Raw genomic sequence first — 18055 nt, forward strand, 5'->3', positions numbered from 1 at the left:
TTTCTGCATATTCCCACTCATTTTATACTTGTTAAAAGAAAGATGCTATTTATTCAATATAAAACTAATGCCTGTGGCGTGCCAGAATGCTTACAAATGATGTAGAGTGTGACAGTGTATGACAGAACTTGGAACTCAGACCTAGGCTTTGGTTGTTGGCCTTGCTTTTCACAAGCTATCAGATTCTTGCTAGATGATATAATCTAGTGATGAACTAATATGAATGAAAATATATAATTTCCATGCTTTCAGATTATATTTGGTATCCAAAAGAATATATGATGTGCTCATTTTTGTTATTTGTAAAGCATAAATTTGTAAGTTTGCCAGAACAAATATACCATGGCTATAGCACAAGTTTGCTTCCCTGTTAGTCCAAGATGGAGGTGCTAGTAGACTTTGGAGGCCTCTCCCCTCCTCTTCTTCCTCCTCTTCTTTCTTCTCTTCCTCCTCCTTCCCTTTTAAGAATGTATTTATTCACTTTACATCTGGCTCACTGCCCCCCCCCCCCTTTTCCTGTGAGTGGGTATGCCCCTTCAGGCTATTCCCCCCACCCTGGAGGCCTCTCTACTTACCTTGCAAGCAAGGTATATTGTTTCTGTCCTCAGATGTCATTGGCTCTTTGTATCCCTGGTCTCTCTCTCCTTAAAAGGTCAGAAGCTTGACTGGATTAGGGCACCACTTTCATGACTACATTACCCTGAATCCTTCCTTATGACCAGCCCTCTAAATACTGTATCTTTGAGTGTTAGCACTCTAGCAAGTGAATTTTGAGGGAAGAACAAGAACAGGTTCGGTTCATAATGTTGGTAGTACTTAGCTGTCTTAATTCAATGGCCTTTGTGTTTTGACTTGTTTTTGTTTCGAAGTAGGGTTTCGTACTATTCCCCAAGCCAGCCTAGAACTTTCTGTACTGTAGCCAAGCTGTTTCCAAACTGGTATAGATTATTCTTTGGTCAGCCTACCAGTTGCCTGGGATTATAGATAGGAATCACCAAGTCCAGCTCTGTATCTCAGTTCTGACACCTATCACTAGAGGATGATGACTTCAGGCTACAGTGTGAATAATGTTTTCATACTGTTCTGTCTGGCTCATTCAGTACAGCATGATGCTAGTGGGATTCAGCTGTTAACAATTGTATCAGAGTTTGGTTCTTTTGATTGCCATGTGACATGGTCTTCTTATCTGTCCTTAAGACATTTCAGAGTAATAGAGTTGGGCGGTGTTTGTCTATATTTATGAAATACTTGTCAGTTCATCTAGGCCACATTCCTGGACCTATATAAGTAATAATGAGAATTAGGCTCTTTCTACACAATGCAAAATTCTTCCCTATTAATGGTGTGTCATACATAAATCAACTGTTACGATCCATCATCCATGCTGGTCACTAAAATAAGTTATAGAATCACTTGTATTCTACTCAACTCATTTGAGGGTTAAGAGCTTTATAGAAATTCTCCAAAGTGAATTATGTGAGATGGAAAAATCAATCCTGCCAAGAAATGCTCCCATGCTCCCTTTCCTTTTGCATTTTCAAGTTTTTGTTTATTTTCATTCATTTTAAAATTTCATATATTGTCTTTTGAACTTTTAATTGTAGGGCCTAGGAAAAACCATTCAAGCCATTGCCTTCCTGGCATACCTCTTTCAAGAGGGTAATAAAGGGCCTCATTTGATTGTTGTTCCGGCCTCCACCATAGGTTTGTAACAAGGGGACATCTGTTTCTGTGTTTTGGAATGCTTTATATTGATGTGCATGTGTGCTGGTGAATATTTAATTTTTGGCCTATTTTCTCCTTTTTGAAAATGTACATGTGTTTGTTTTAGTTGTATACATGGTCATTTATTTTGGTTTCATAGTATGCATAAATTACTTTTTAGAGTTAGGGTGTGATAGCATACACCTGTAATATTAACTACTTGGGAAGTAGAGTCAGGTGGTTCAGGGGTTCAAAGTCATCTTCATATGTGTGCTGAGTTTGGTGTCATCCTGGGCTACATGAGGTCTGTGTGTGGGAAAAAGAAGATAGCCAAATGCCAAAAAAGAAACAGAAAACAGCATGGTGTAATTTGGTGGGATAGCAGTTGAGAGGTCTTACTGTGTGGCGCCTATCCATGCTTTCATAAACTTTTGGACTTAGGTGATCCTCTTGCCTCAGATACTGATAGCTGGTACTGCTACCCCACCCAACTTTTTCTATGTGCAGTGTTTTGCCAGAAGAGGTCACCAGATCTTATTATAGAAGGTCATGCGCCACTATGTGGTTGCTAGGAATTGAACTCAGGACCTCTAAAGGAGCAGCCAGTGCTCTTAACTTTTGAGCCATCTCTCCAAGCCCTACCCTGCCCAACTTTAAAACCTTATTTGGATGTAAAAGTATGTAATTTAATTTTTGCTTATTCATTTATCCATTCTTTATGAATTAATAAAGTTGTTATGAGAGCTTTGTGCATATAAGTATAAAATAAAGACTATCTTTCCCTAAATTAGTTATCACTTAAATGGGGTTGTCATCTGCCCCGTGCCTGTACCTTGATGCCCTTTCAGGGCCTCTCATTTAATCATGATGGGTAGTTTTCATAGTGTTTTTTTTTTTTTTTTTTAGTTTTCAAAGCAAAATTACTTAATCCTATACTAGCAGATTCATATAATCTCTTGTGTTTTGTAGATAACTGGTTAAGAGAAGTTAACTTATGGTGCCCTACTTTAAATGTGCTCTGTTACTATGGTAAGTCATTTGGCTTTTCATTTAGAAATGTTTTAAAAATTAAAATATATAATTAAACACAATACAATCAAAGTATGCTTCACTTTTAAATTCTAGGTTCTCAAGAAGAGCGTAAACAAATTAGATTCAACATCCATAATAAATATGAAGATTACAATGTAATTGTTACGACGTGAGTATTATGAAAATTTGGGAAGAGGTGGGGAGAATTTGTATAGTTCTCTTATCCCCTATCCCCAACCTCTATCCCCACCCCTCTGTTTTTTAAAGGCAGAATTTTTTAATACAGTACTGGCTGGCCTGGAGCTCACTTTGGACCAAACTGACCAAACTTGTCTGCCTCTGCCTCCCAAGTACTGAGATTAAAGGCGTGTGCCACTATGTGTAACCAGAAAATGATTTTTTTAAAAAAATGATTTATTATGCGCACACACACGCTCTCTGTCTCTCTTCCGTCTCCCCCTCCCCCCACTCACTTTGCAGCTGTCTTCAGACACACCAGAAGAGGGCATCAGATTTCATTACAGATGGTTGTGAGCCACCATGTGGTTGCTGGGAATTGAACTCAGGACCTCTGGAAGAGCAGTCAGTGCTCTTAATCCCTGAACCATCTCTCCAGCCCCGAAAAATATCTTGTAGTGGTAATGTGTAGTTTAATAGTTTATGCTGGGATTGTGAAATAAGGGATTGAGTGATTTATCCTGACAATGAATACTTTTTACAAAAAAAATTTAAAATTTATTATATAATACCTTTTGTTTGAATTTATTTTGTTTTGCTAGCTCACTAAAAATGGAAGTAGACATTTTGCTCATTTAATTGAAAACAGCAAAACTCTTTCAGTTAAGCTTAAGATAAAATTTGAGATACCATGCCAAAGATTTATATTTCTAATTTGCAAATAAGTGTTGTCAATAAATATAATGAAATCTCCTGTTCCCAATAAGAAATATGATTAGAGCAGAATTAGAATGACAAACTAATTTTGTTAGATTCTTTTGCTTTAGTGTGTTGGGGGGAGGATCTCATTTAGTTGGTCTACTCTCCAAATCATTTAGCTGAGCACATCCTTGAAGTCTCGATCCTTTGGCCTCCTTCCCCTAAGTGCTGGGATTTCAGTTATCACCACACCCAGGTTCAATATATTTTTGAATAGTCATCATGTGGTTGGAATTGAGTATAGTATGTGGTAGAAAACTTGATTTTTTATAGTTCATTAGAATTTTTATTATTGCTATCTTCTGTCAGGGTCTGTTTTGAAAGTATTTATCTAAAATTCAATTTTTTTCCTTTTTTAAGGATTTATGATTTTTGTTTTTGAGTATGTGTGCCTGTGTGTCTATATGTACCACATGCATATAGTTGTGAGCAGAGGCCAGGAGAGGACAGCATATTCCCTGGAACTGGAGTTAAATGTAACTATGAGCTACCAGTGTAGCCCACCCCTTTCAAAAGGTTTTTGTTTTTGTTTTTTTTTTTTTTGTTTTTTTTTTTTTTTAAGTAAACAGACTCATATGTAGCCTTGAACTCTTGGCTCTTACCTGATAATTCCTTGACTTAATCCCTTGTTTTATCTTTGTGTTCTTTTCTGCTTCTTAGAAACAATTACGAGGCAGAGTATAAAGTGCTAGATTATTTCTAAGCTATTCTCAAGTTGACTGCTTCCCCAGTATATTAAAGCTGGCTAGAACTGTTTCATATGAATTTTCTTTAGGTTAGTAATGTATAATTTGGCTACATGTACATAAATATTGAATAAAAATATGCCAGTCTTTGAGAGCTGACTGTGTTCATTGCTTTCTTTTAAGAGCTATTTGCAAGGTTAAAAGGAAAATAGCTTAGAGGCCAGAGAGATGGCTTAGTGGATAAGGCAATTGTCAGTATACCTGATGGCCTGAGGAAGGAAAGAACACGACCTCTATACCTGTGCCTTTGGTGTCACACATGTACTTAAATAGCATGCAATAAGTAAATCTAATTAAATAAAGTTTTTGTTTTTTTTTTTTAAGAAAAATAACTTGAAAAGCTACATTGTCTCCTAATAAACTCTAAGCTCCCAAAAGGTATAATCAGAAATAATTAGTTTTCTTTGGCAACAGGTATAATTGTGCAATCAGCAGCTCTGATGACCGCAGTCTCTTTCGACGCCTGAAACTGAATTATGCAATTTTTGATGAGGGCCATATGCTGAAGAATATGGGCTCTATCCGCTACCAGCACCTAATGACAATTAATGTAAGAGTGTGCTTTGTGGTTTGTAAATAGTTATGATAAAATATATTTTCATAATTTAATACATATACACATAATTTTATATCAGGAGTGAGCAAGCTTTTCCTTTAAGGGCCTTTTTGCTTTGTGGACCCTGTGGCCACTGTCATACTTTCTTCAGTAATTCTTTAAAAATGTTAAAAAAATATATGCTCTTAGTACCCTATTGCACATGACCTCCAATTTGAATAAATATGGTATACTTTTTATCACCCCGTAGAAGTTATTTGAGGATACACAATAGTGCTTTCAAAATATGATCAGTTTCACGTTCTGTCTGAAGTATAGTAGATAATAATAAGTGACATCAAATATCTCAATATTTTTCTATCACAGAAAGTAAAGTTGTAAATGATAATTATAATTCTCTCCTTGTCTCTTACTAGGCAATATAGGCAATTAGGGAGGGAGAGGTACTTAAAAAAGAAAGCATCTAAATTTTGTCTTCACTCTTAGGCACGAAACCGGTTACTACTCACGGGAACACCTGTGCAGAATAATCTGCTAGAACTCATGTCATTGTTGAATTTTGTTATGCCACACATGTTTAGCAGTAGCACCAGCGAAATCCGAAGGATGTTTTCTTCTAAAACGGTAAGCACACATATAAGTTTTCCCCAGATGTGAAGGTGTTTTCTAGACTCTTTGTTCTTTTGTCTGTCAAGGTTGTTTTCATGTCACATGATCGATCAAAAGAGCTTAAGTTTTTGGTACACCTATATGTGAACATATCAGCCGTAGTATGGAGAAAATTAATGATCAGTTCTATGACCAGTAGTCAGGAGTTTTGAGGTTCAGTATTCAAATGAGCTGAGTAATAATTTTGAATGGTGGAGAGCTCAGATATGTATGGTATCTTGAGTTACATGCATGTTTCTTAATCATCCCCTTTTTTCTTGTGTATCCTTTATTGTGCTTTCTCATACAATCATGGTGCCATTATCAAAACAAAACTGGTATGATACTATCAACTAAAGACAAATTCCTAATCTAGGAAGGTCCTCCCTCTTGGAAAAGGTGATTGGCTTTTCTAAACTAGAACTAGAACACTAGTGTAGGATTCCCAGATATCCACAGGTATCTTTTTACATAATCATTGTTTGGGGGAAGTTGGAGGCTTTAAGGGGTAAAGCTTACAGGTTTTACTCAGAAGCCTGATAGAACCCAGTGACTTCCTGACATCCGTTTAGATCTATGGTTCTACCATGTATAGTCTGATGAGGGAGAAAATAATATGCTCTCAAACTTAGATCCATATCATAAGAATTTCCTGTGGTATTTGACTAAGGAAACTATGATTATAAATGGTTAGCTTTTAATAGACAGTACAAGCATGTCAAGATGCCCATGAAGATGCCTGGTGCTTTGTGTAGGAAACTCCATTTTACTGCTCCACTCCATGACTCTTTTTGTTCTCCACCTTCTTCAGAGTAAAGACAGTTGACTGAACTCAGGGGCTTGCAGTTCTTTGCTTTGGGCCAAGTGACCTATCTAAGCAACTTCATTCTTTGAGTTTCTTGCTTAAAACTTGAGGTTCTTAAGATGCCCTTCATCTTTTACTTTTGTATTTGCGCACATGTGCACTGTGTATATATGCACTCAGGCCTAAGGTTGACTTGAGGTATCTTCTATTCTCAACCTTACTGTTTTACTATTATTAACTTATTCTTTGATAATTTCATACATGTTTAAAATGCATTCTGATCATATTCATCCCCCAACCCTTCTTAACTCTTTGTTACCTGCATCTTAAAAATACATCTTTACTATGTAGTTCTCCAAAAACATCAGTTTTGACTGGATACTGTTCTCTGTGGTTTGCATCAAATTATATTGACTTTGGGGGAGGACTTTTTTTTTAAAATAAATAGTTGGAACCCCATCCCCTTTCCACACATTTTTATTCCATGTGATTTATTCAGTCAATGGCTGAATTGGATGTTTGTATGTAAATATCAACTTGTCTGGTTCAGACTTAGCACTTCATTAAAATATATGAAACCTCAGTATATATATGGGGCTTCAATTAGATTACAGCTCAGAATTCGGAAATGACTTTCTGGGCCCAGACAGTAACTCAGAATAAAGCTCCTGTCAAGGTCATGAGTTTAATCCTTTCTACTATGTAGGAGAAAAGCCCAAGCAGTCAAATGTATATTTTGTTATATGAAGTGGTAGTATATAGATTATGCATGTTGTAATGTGGGATTATTGTGATGACTTAAAGATGTAATTTCTAAATGTTGTGTTTTTATTTTGCTTAGAAACCAGCAGATGAACAGAGTATATACGAAAAGGAGAGAATAGCACATGCAAAACAAATCATAAAGCCCTTTATTCTCAGAAGAGTGAAAGAGGAGGTAATTCTTTATCTGGATGTTTTGGGTTGCATTTTTTGGTTTGTTTGTTTGTTTTCTTCATAATAATTCTGTTTTCTTAGAAAAGTCACATGCAGTGATTTTCCTTTCCAAGGTTCTTAAGCTTCTGCCTCCCAAGAAGGATCAGATTGAGCTATGCGCAATGTCAGAGAAGCAGGAGCAACTCTACTCGGGCCTTTTTAACAGATTGAAAAAGTCTATCAACAACCTGGGTAACATCTGACTTCCACAATATATGCAAAGAATGATCTTTGATTGGTGCATATGATAATTTTAGGGGCTGTTCTTTTTAAGTTAGTTGGGATTTGAAGAAATATTTTTAAGATTTTAGTAAATAGCACTTAGTCTTGAGATAGACTTTAGTAAATAGCGCTATCACTTTGGTTAATGTGTACTTTTTGGATCATAGAAAAAAACACAGAGATGTGCAATGTCATGATGCAATTAAGAAAAATGGCCAATCATCCTTTACTACACCGCCAGTATTACACGGCTGAGAAGCTGAAGGAGATGTCTCAGCTAATGCTGAAGGTAAGGACTTACGTTAGACTCCCACTGAGTTTTGCTAATAAAACTAGGATGGTCTTAGGCCGGAAGTTAGGATGATAAAATATTGGGCATACTCATCTTTGAACCACTGAGGGCCTTGCACACGCTAACAAACCTCTTCACCATCTGTGCGGTAGCCCTTTCCTGAGATACATTTTCTAGGCCAAGATAACTTGATGACAGGAGAATAGATAGGTAACCAGGCCTAGAGTCAGCAAACTGGACATAACTTTTTGTTGTTGTTAGAACATAATCATACCATTTATCTGTGTTGTTTCCTTAGGGATTCTCACTGTGGGGGCAGTGCTGAGTAAGTGCAGTGTATACACCCCATCTACCAAGCCAAAAATACTTATTATTTGCCAGTTGGACTGTCACCCTTTATGAGAAGAGTTTGCTAATTCCTTAGACTTTTATAACACATATTTTTTAAAGTTTTAAAAAGGAAAGCTAAACCAAACTAAAAGATCCCTTATATTTGTGTCCTGCTTAATGGAACAGTTTTCCCATTCATTTTCTCTATTTTGCTTTTCCTTTGTTGTATTTTTCTGTTTATCAGTTAATCTTTATTTTTATCCCATTTTTTCTTGACTTCTTTTTTTTATGTAGATATGTCTGTATATCTGTGTTGAATGCAATGTTGAATGTGTTAATTTTTTTTTTGTCAAACTTAAGGAAAATTTTAAACATGTGAAAATGGAGAGCATTTTTTATAGTGAACCCTCTGTATATGTTACTTTGACTCATTTCTAGTTATCATTCATAACTACACTATTCTTGTTTCCTGTAAACTCCTAGATTCTTTGCCTTGATCATTTTGAACTAAATTCCAAATTGTAGAATAGTTATTTACATGCTAAGGGTAAAGGTGTTTCTATACATTAGCAATGGCTATTTTAATAAGAAATGTTTGGGCAGAATGAGAAGAAAAGTTTCTTATCTGTTGACTGCTTAAACATACTATCTCTAGAAGAGTTAAGAATCTTCCTTTCTTTATGATACCCAAAATTAACACTGATTTCTTAACCTTAATCTGTTGTACTAAAATGTCTGATTTGGGCATTTTTTTCAAATGTGGAATGTTTTTATTAAAGTTATCTGATCAAATTATAAATTGTATATTATATTTTGTTATGTTTCATTTTAAAAAGGAACCTACGCATTGTGAGGCAAACCCCGACCTGATCTTTGAAGACATGGAAGTTATGACAGATTTTGAACTACATGTCCTTTGTAAACAGTATCAACACATTAATAGTTACCAGTTAGACATGGATTTAATTTTAGATTCTGGGAAATTCCGAACCTTAGGATGCATCTTGTCTGAGTTGAAACAGAAGGTATTAAAAAAATGACTGTCTCTTTGTGTCTGCCTTGTTGGTTGAACTTCTGAAACAGAAAGTATTAGGATGACTCTGGCTTTGTTGTCCCAGTAGTTCTACTTCCTAAAGTAAAGTTTATGTTCTATTTTCTTCTAGAACCTAGTGTTTTAAACATTTATTTCACATAGCTTTTCTGTTCTTTTTATAGAACTTAGTAAGAAAATAATAAAAGTTAGATTAGATCACATCTTGTTAATTTTTAAAGTTTTAATTATTTCAAACATGACTGATATCTTCAAAGGGTACCGCAATTTGTATGAAATAGCTTAAATTTTCAGTATTTAGGTACAAATAGTGATTATGTAGTTGGTCTCAATGAATGATCTTTTTTAATATGAAAAGGAAGTAATAATCAGCTTCTTTAACTTAAAACCTGAGAATTAAACTGCTACTGAAGTTCAGAAGTTAAGGTAATCTAATCATGTCTAAGAAAAAAATAAATTTATCCTTGGTATTGTTACTTGATTTTTTTACTTTAAAAAAATCTTAAAGCAATTTAATTTTATGAGGAAGTTTATGCAAAGTTGGCAAAAATCTCTTTAAAGCACTTCTTATTTTGTAGGCTTCAAGGCTTTGGGTAAATGTAATGGTTTCACTCTCCTGTTTTTAATTCATATATATATTTCCACAGGGTGATAGAGTGGTATTATTCAGCCAGTTTACCATGATGCTGGATATATTAGAGGTTCTCTTAAAGCACCATCAACATAGGTACCTCCGATTAGATGGAAAGACTCAGATTTCTGAAAGGTTGGTATTAGCTGCCAAGTATCATTTGCATATGCGTTTGCTAGCATTTTAAATAGAAGGAGAATTGTGCAGAGAATTCTTGTTTAAAGTGTTAGGCTCTGCTACTTCAAATATTTAATATTCAAATTATTCAACTATTACTGTTTGAGGTTGTTGTCCTTTAATTTTTCCCCCAAAATTATATATAAGTATATTCTGAAAAATTATGAAAATTGTTTGCTTTTCATAATTTTCTCCTGTATTTTATATTATTTTTATTTTTGCAAACCCAGAGCCATGTATATGCTAGGCAAGCACTCTAGAACTAAACCACATCCCCAGTCCTGGGTTTTTCCCCTTTAAAAAAATACTCAAGGGAGGCTTTATCTAACAACTGCTTGAAACACATCAGAGATGCACAGCCAAACTTTAGGCCGAGCTCAGAGAATCCTGCAGAAGAGGGGTGGAGGGTGGATTATAGGACCCCGAGGGGTAAAGGACAGTACAAGAAAAACCTGAGAATCAACTAACCTGAGCCCATAGGGACCCATGGAGATTGAACCCACAACCTGGGAGCCTATTGTGGGAATGACCTAAGTCGTGTGTATATGTGTTACAGTTGAGTAGCTTGGTGATGTTATGGAGCTCCTAACAGTGGGAAGTCAGACTCTGACTCTTTTGTCTACCTTTAGGGCCCCTTTCCTCATATTGGAGTGTCTCAACCAGCCTTAATACAAGGGGAAGTGCCTATGTCACTGCTCGATATGCCATGCTTGCCTGATAATTCATGGGGGACTGCCATTTCTCTTTTCTAAAGAGAAATTGAGGAAGAGTGAAGGGGGAGAAAGGAACGGAAGGGAGGAGAAACTCTGATCAGGATATAAAAAAATAAAAAAGCCATTCAAGTTTTAAGGTATCTTATTGTTTAATCAAGATTGGTTTAAGGTCAGATTTTTCATATTTTGAAGGTTAATAAAACTTTTAGAAAAAAGTTCTCATTCAGCAGGAGGATTTTATATTTGAGGCCAACCTAAGCTACTTAGTGAGACATCCCCCAAGCCTCCCCACTCCAAAAACAACAACAGCAGCAACAACAAAATGCTAAAGACCAGTTCTTACAGGTTTTTAGAAAATGAAAATAAAATCCTTGGTTTCTCTTATATACTGCCAACTCTTTTGTGCAGTAGCCGTCAGATTGCTGAGAAAGTTAGACTGGATAAGTATTATTTAGCTAAATCTAAAGTACTCAAAAATTCAAATAATGGTTCACATGTGAATCGAGTTGGAATGGCTGGGTTGACTTAAGGGGTCCTTCACTGATAGCAGAGGGACTTTCCATGTGAAGTAACTGTTTTCAGTTCTACCTGTTAATCCTTTAGTGAAATTGAACCTAATCTATTTGTCTTGCAGGATCCATCTAATTGATGAGTTTAATACAGATATGGATATCTTTGTGTTTCTCTTGTCAACTAAGGCGGGTGGATTAGGAATAAACCTGACCTCAGCAAATGTTGTTATACTTCATGACATTGACTGCAACCCATACAACGACAAACAAGCGGAAGACAGGTGCCATAGAGTTGGTCAGACTAAGTAAGTGTTGTCACTTGAAACTTAGTTGTCATCAACTACAGCTGGTTAAAATATTAAAAGATGGCGCATGTTGGGTATCTGTAGGTTTTTTTCAGCCAAGTCTAGCTGCTATTTTTATCAGCAACCTCGATGCTGTCTATATGTAAATTACTATGTACTCATTCATTTTCTGATAATTAACCTCCCATCTCTATACCAAGTAGTTTTATAGTTTATGAGATGTATATTATCAGTAGTGATAGTCCATGCTTGTAATCCTATCACTTGAGAGGTGAAATTAGATTTCCCCAAGATTCAGGCCAACCCACTGACCCTATAGAACAAGTTCTAGGTTAGCCTAAGCTCCATAGACACTTGAGCTACAAACAAACAGGAAAAGTAGTATAATAAAGCAATCATGCTTGTTTAACAAATGCTCTATCATCAACCCCTATCTGCAGTCCCATTGTAATAAAGTTTTTATCAGTAATTTTCAAAGCATATATATATTTTTACTTGGATCAAGAGAAAAGGATGGATGTCTAAATGTTTTAATATTTCTAAATACCAATCTCAAATATTTTGAATAAAAGTTAATTATGGATCTGTCTTAGTCACTGTTCTATTATTGCTGTGAAGTGATACCATGACCAAGGCAACTCTTATTTAAAAAAAAAAAAAAAAGCATTTAGCTGAGTGGTGGCACACACCTTTAGTTCCAGTACTTGGTACAGAGGCCGGTGGTTGGTTCTCTTGAGTTGAATCCAGCCTGATCTACACGATGGATTCTAGGACAGCCAGAACTTGTTTGGAAACCATCGTAGTCAAACCACCAGAGTCACTAACTTACTTTTCTTATTATTCTTGTTGAACTGTTAGTATCTAAGTAACGTCAATGACCTATGGACTTGTCATGTGTTTATTTTTAGAGAAGTATTAGTTATTAAATTAATAAGCCAAGGAACGATTGAAGAGTCCATGCTAAAAATTAACCAACAAAAGTTGAAGCTAGAGCAAGACATGACTACAGTAGATGAAGGTAAGTTGTTTGTTAGCAGAAATACTGTTTTTTATTGAAATATAGATTACCAACATTCATAACTACTATGAGATGGTATGTTTGGAGGACAAACTAGAAGAGAACATGCATGTTTACGTCATGTATAACAGTAACAAAGATTTGTTTTGCCAGAATTGAGTTAAAAAAAAAGTTGATTTTTTAAAACATCTGTCTCTTCTGTCTTATATAATGGACACCATAATATTCTCAAAATAAAGTCAAGTTTGCATCTATAGCTTCACTCACAAGTTATGATTTGTTCACTAAATGAATACCACCACCAACTCAAAGGTTGAAAACATATTTTATAATGTAATAACTTTAAGGGCCCTAATACTTACATAATTTTATTTGACTAGTAAATATTTATCAGAAATAGAGCTGTAAAATTCACTTAAAAATTGTTTTGTTTTTGTTTTTTTTTTTCCGGAGCTGAAGACCGAACCCAGGGCCTTGAGCTTGCTAGGCAAGCGCTCTACCACTGAGCTAAATCCCCAACCCCTCACTTAAAAATTGTAACGTCAGTTTCAGGTTGAATTACTTGGGTCTTAGAAAGAAACCTCAAATAAATGGTGCATTTCTAGCTGCTGTAATTTTAATGTTCTGATAATTTTGAGTTCTATAAATTTACGTGTATTATTTATGTGTGTAATTTTTAACAAGTAGTATATTAACATAGTTTAAAACTCAGGAGTTAGAAATGTGCAAATGGTGCTAGAAAGGGGACTTAGTTGTTAAGAAGCTTCTTCAAGCTCACGAGTTCCTTTCCAAGCACTCTGGGCAGCTCCCAGCCTTCCTCCATATGTCTTCCCTTTGTTCTGGGACAGGTGTTTACCTATTTTGGTTTTTGTTTTTCCCCTAAGGGCTTTATTTTTTTTTGCCCAATAAAACTAAGGATACAATATTGTCATTTATTTAGGTTCAATTGTAGTGATTTTATCTTTAGCTGTGTCCAGTTTCATTTTTAAAAAGAAGCAACACCGGGCCTATAGAATGTGTTTATCTTTCCTCCTCATACTGAGTTCCTTTGTCCCGTGAATGATGGTTGTATTTGCAGATTAGTGTGTGTCTCGGCAAAGGACCACAGTCTGCTTCTCAGAGTCTGTTTCTCTAGGGCTGGCCTTGGTGTCAGGATCTTCAGCTGTGCCCCCTGGCACTTGGCAGATGGGAATGCAGACTTCGAAATTTTCTATTAGACTCAGAAACTCTGGCAGTGATACTTAGGAGTCTGATTTAACAGGCTTTCTTGTTAACGTTGCTGTATATTAACTGCAACCATTCCTTTATGATAACAGTTGTGGGATTCTTAAAGTAACTGGTTTATTACACTTTTGAACTTATATTACAAAAATTTTTATATAAAAATCTTGAAACCATGGTGTGATGGAAACTCACTGAACTGGCAGCGTGAAGGGCGCAGTGTGTGTTTACCTCTGTCTTCCAGCAACAGTATGAAGTTAGTTAACAGTATGACAGTTCACATTCAGGATTTTAGATACATATTTTCTAAGTTGTTGCAATCAGCAACATTTTAGATATAATCACATTTCCTACTCAATTTTTTCCTAGTTGTCCTTTTACTATATTTTAATGAGGTTTATTTATTTTATTTCATGTGTATAGGTCTTTTGCCTTTGTGTATGTTGTATACTAGATTTGTGCCATTCATGCATAAGTCCAAATAGGCATTAAATTCCCTGAAACTGGAATTGCAGATGGTTATAAGCCGTCATGTGGGTGCTTGGAATTGAACCTAGGTCCTTTGGAAGAACAACCAGGGCTCTTAGCTGCTAAGCCAGTTTTAATCCAGTACCCTTTTAATAATTTTACACTTTCTCTTGAAGCAAAGATCACACTTTAGATTTTATTTTGTTTTGTCTATAGTATCTTTACACTAAAAGACTCTCTTTATAGTCTTTTCTCTCTTCACATTTCTCTAGTGCGATGCCAGTTAAAGACAAGTGGTAACTTGGTGCCATGGGCTGCCTTTAGTCTGTTGAACAGGTTTGAAGGGAAGGGTATCTATAAACTCCTTAAGAGTTTGCCCAGTGTTCAGCATCTTGTACATAAGTTTCTTTTACCAGAGAGCAGAGCAAATTAAAGTGGTCCTGTAGTTTTGATTATTGTGTCTTGGATTTTGTGAGAGACTTGATTCATTGTGATGCATTTCAGCCATTTGTAGTTGATTGCTGCACATATCAGAAATAGTTGTCACTTTACAGCTATGCTATTGACAGTAAGTGGGAAAATAATAGCTGTAGTGAGAGAGCACTGGAACAAACTAGGAATTAGTTATAGGGAAGTTCATCAAAGAAGAGGTCGAGAGGAAACTATATCTTAGAAGCCCAGATGTTTGTTTGTGCATGACTTCACATCATTGTCTGCCCTGCAGCTGATGAGGGAAGTATGCCAGCGGATATAGCCACGCTACTGAAAACGTCAATGGGCCTGTGAAAGGACAACTCAGAATTCCTGATCGATGAGCAAATATCAACTTGGTGCATTCAAGGACATTCACATCACAGTGACCGTGGGGTTTATGAGCATTTGTAACGTTTTATAATTTCATGTTGCATTTCACATAGTATGGACAACTTTTTGCCACTAACTGGATTCTCCAGATACTCACATCCTGAAGATGTTGAATAATCATTTTTCAAAGCAATTTTCTGAATGGGGATTAGTTGGTGATTGTTTGTAACAAATATGCTAATGCTTTAGAAATGTCAGTATTTTTGTAATTATTTCTACCTCCAAATATATATACATATATATATATTGTCTTTCACTGGATAATGTGTGTAGATTTACATGTGCCTTATTTGACAATGTTTATGTCTTATTTTGCCTGTCTGGTTTGAAGGTTTGATTATGTTAAAGAATGCAGCTGTATAGGTCGTTAGTCTTCATTTTATATTGCTATTTGAAGCAGATGTTCACCAATGTCAGTAAGAACTCAGCCTGAATCAAAGGTGGCATTCCATCTACTAACATCCCCAGGTCCTCTCCTTCTCCCGTTAGAACACATTTGTTTGGCTAGGCACTAAGTTGTTTCCCAGTGAGTAGGAACTGGCCTTTCTCCTGCTCTGGGGCTCAGTTACTTATTTAATTTTCTTACTGCACCTCTGGCTCATTAACTCTGCCTACTCTTGTGTGTGTTACCATCAGCTTTCTCTCCCGCCTTTGCTTCTCTTAACCATTGCCCAGTCACTTCTGCTCCAGTTTTCTCTCACACATTTCCTACTGCTGTATCACCAAGATCAGCAGATGCTGGTGACATTTTTCTAGTCCAGCAGAACAGATTAACTTAAACTACTTCACTTCAAAGGAAACTGGATGTGACTTCATACTAAGGTAGCATTAGGTACTGCATGGAAATAGGCCATTAAATTCTTAACAAAATATAATTTACCAGTTCCCAGAATTTCCAATACAGGACCACCAGAAGAGAAGCCATTGTTCAATTCCAGTTCAGTGTGGGTGACAAAGTGAAATTTAGAAGTAAAATTGCCTATTTGATATTTCAGTCTTTATTAACTTTTCATTTAAATTTTGCCTGTCAGTCTATATTGCTGTTTTTATTATACCCCAGATTCTTTGTATAACTTGTGAGTTTTAAGTGTTTTGTTTTATTATGTAAATATCATTATAAATAAACTTATTTATAAACGAGAGATTGGTTAATTATTGGAGCTCATACTTTTCAAGACGTCCTGGTTGCTAAGGTGCTAGGTAAACTCTTAGGTGGTTGACATGATCCTACAGTGCTTTTTTTTCAGGTATCTGAGACTCTGACTCCTGACTCAGTAGATATAATATTGAAGATATATGAATATATCAGCTATATCTCCCCACTACAGGGCTACCCGGAATCTGCAGGTGTTAATGCTACCTCTTTGTGATCACAGGACCCAGGTTGCTTAGTCAAGTTGTTGGAAATTGTACCTTTTAAACTCACAGTGAATTTCTCTTAACTTTTTTTGTATGAAATGTATCTCCCGCAGTAGGCTCATTGGTTGTGGTGATGTTACATCTAAATTTCTTCTAATGAAATGTAGTTGGATTCTCCCTGTAATATTCCATTATTATGTCTCGGGTTTAATAAAAATATTTGTGATCATTAAGTTGTATTTTACACCCTTTGTAATGGTTTTTAGCCCTCTTTCTCCTTCCCCAATGAAGTATATAATATTGAACAGAAATGGGACCATCTTATATTTAAACTATTGCTTGGCAGTAAATAGGGATTTGTTACATAGAATGAATCCTCAGTTGTCCCTCATTGGGCCAGTGCCATTAGACATCACAGCCCATTATTATTATTATTTTAATATTTATGTACTTGAGTGCTCTTAACTGCTGAACTATCTCCAGCCTGTTTTGCTTGGTTTTTGTTTTTGTTTTAATGTGAAGGATTATTGTAACCCACTCACTTGTCTCTGGGGCTCCTAACTTTCTACATCACAGCTCCTTTCCTTGTCAGTGAGCTGATGGAGGTCCTTTCTCTACAGCCTCCTGAATTGCAACAGTGCTGAATTCAGTCAACTTTTTGTTACTCCTTTCTGTGGAATTTCATTTAAGCTTCAATATCACTTTTCTTGGCTGCCCTTTAATCTCTTTGAGTTCCTTCTTATTACCAAATTTGTGACATGTCAGACAGATGTGCATTTTTGTAAAGTAACTTTGGTGTATACCTGAGGAACATGTAGTGACTAGTGGGCATTATATTGACCATTAGTTTCTGGTAGCAATTTGTTGATTGAATAGCTAGCTCTAAAATCTGTATTTCACATGATTAGTCGTAATTAAGATACTGTGCTGACTAATAACACTGTCCAGGAAACTAGTGTGTAACTGAGGCATCCATGCAAGCTGATATCAATGCACAACAACATAAATTGTGAACTATTTCCCTGTAATTATAAAACGTGTGAAGTTTTGAAAAAATATTGGAAACTAAATGCCTACAGAAAAAGACAAAGTCACAACAAAGGAATCCTACACAGCAAGCACAATACTACAAAGTGAGAGGAAGGCCTAGTGGTGGCGAGAAGTTTGCAAATGCTGTAGCCGGCTGATGGACTTCTCATCTGATGATGGGTCCAGAATCATTTAGAGTTTTGTCTGTGGCCTCTTTAGGATCCAGGCAGAAATAGCAGGAATAGCTTGGACTTTGTTCCGTAGTGACACCAGTCTGGGGTAGATGCCCAACAGGTCGGGCTTTAAGACCAAAAGTGTGGTGCTGCAGATATCCCAATAGAAATCTGCCCAAGTTACCTGCTTAAAGGAAAACAAAGACTTGGCTTTTGAATATATTACAACGCCCCCCCCCCCCCAAAAAAAAAAAAAAGATCCCAAACTGAACTTCTTACTCCCAAGTA

The 18055-nt window shown here is 36.0% G+C and overlaps 2 protein-coding genes across 9 annotated transcripts in view; one reads left to right on the forward strand and one right to left on the reverse strand.

Moving 5' to 3' along the window:
- Smarcad1 (SWI/SNF-related, matrix-associated actin-dependent regulator of chromatin, subfamily a, containing DEAD/H box 1`) overlaps nt 1-18055 on the forward strand; it is a 69334-nt gene that overhangs the window by 45885 nt on the left and 5394 nt on the right. For 2 of the 5 annotated variants that reach the window (XM_006236600.5, XM_063286043.1), the window contains exons 12-24: nt 1605-1704; nt 2674-2733; nt 2830-2905; nt 4833-4968; nt 5461-5598; nt 7269-7364; nt 7477-7594; nt 7792-7913; nt 9083-9271; nt 9945-10063; nt 11453-11635; nt 12544-12653; nt 15067-16346. In XM_006236600.5, coding sequence (XP_006236662.1) covers nt 1605-1704; nt 2674-2733; nt 2830-2905; nt 4833-4968; nt 5461-5598; nt 7269-7364; nt 7477-7594; nt 7792-7913; nt 9083-9271; nt 9945-10063; nt 11453-11635; nt 12544-12653; nt 15067-15128 — 1509 coding nt within the window. In that variant the 3' untranslated portion in view covers nt 15129-16346. Of the gene's footprint in view, nt 1-1604; nt 1705-2673; nt 2734-2829; nt 2906-4832; nt 4969-5460; nt 5599-7268; nt 7365-7476; nt 7595-7791; nt 7914-9082; nt 9272-9944; nt 10064-11452; nt 11636-12543; nt 12654-15066; nt 16799-18055 lie in introns of those variants that run through there. The other 3 variants (XM_039107564.2, XM_039107565.2, NM_001107864.2) reach the window with 2 other exon arrangements.
- Hpgds (hematopoietic prostaglandin D synthase) overlaps nt 12659-18055 on the reverse strand; it is a 29469-nt gene continuing 24072 nt past the window's right edge. For 2 of the 4 annotated variants that reach the window (XM_006236603.5, XM_006236602.5), the window contains one exon: nt 12659-17954. In XM_006236603.5, the coding sequence (XP_006236665.1) occupies nt 17787-17954 (168 nt within the window). In that variant the 3' untranslated portion in view covers nt 12659-17786. The remainder of the gene's footprint in view (nt 17955-18055) is intronic. The other 2 variants (NM_031644.2, XM_063286650.1) reach the window with 1 other exon arrangement.

The sequence above is a fragment of the Rattus norvegicus genome, chromosome 4, assembly GCF_036323735.1.
Source record: "Rattus norvegicus strain BN/NHsdMcwi chromosome 4, GRCr8, whole genome shotgun sequence".
NCBI lineage: Eukaryota > Metazoa > Chordata > Mammalia > Rodentia > Muridae > Rattus > Rattus norvegicus.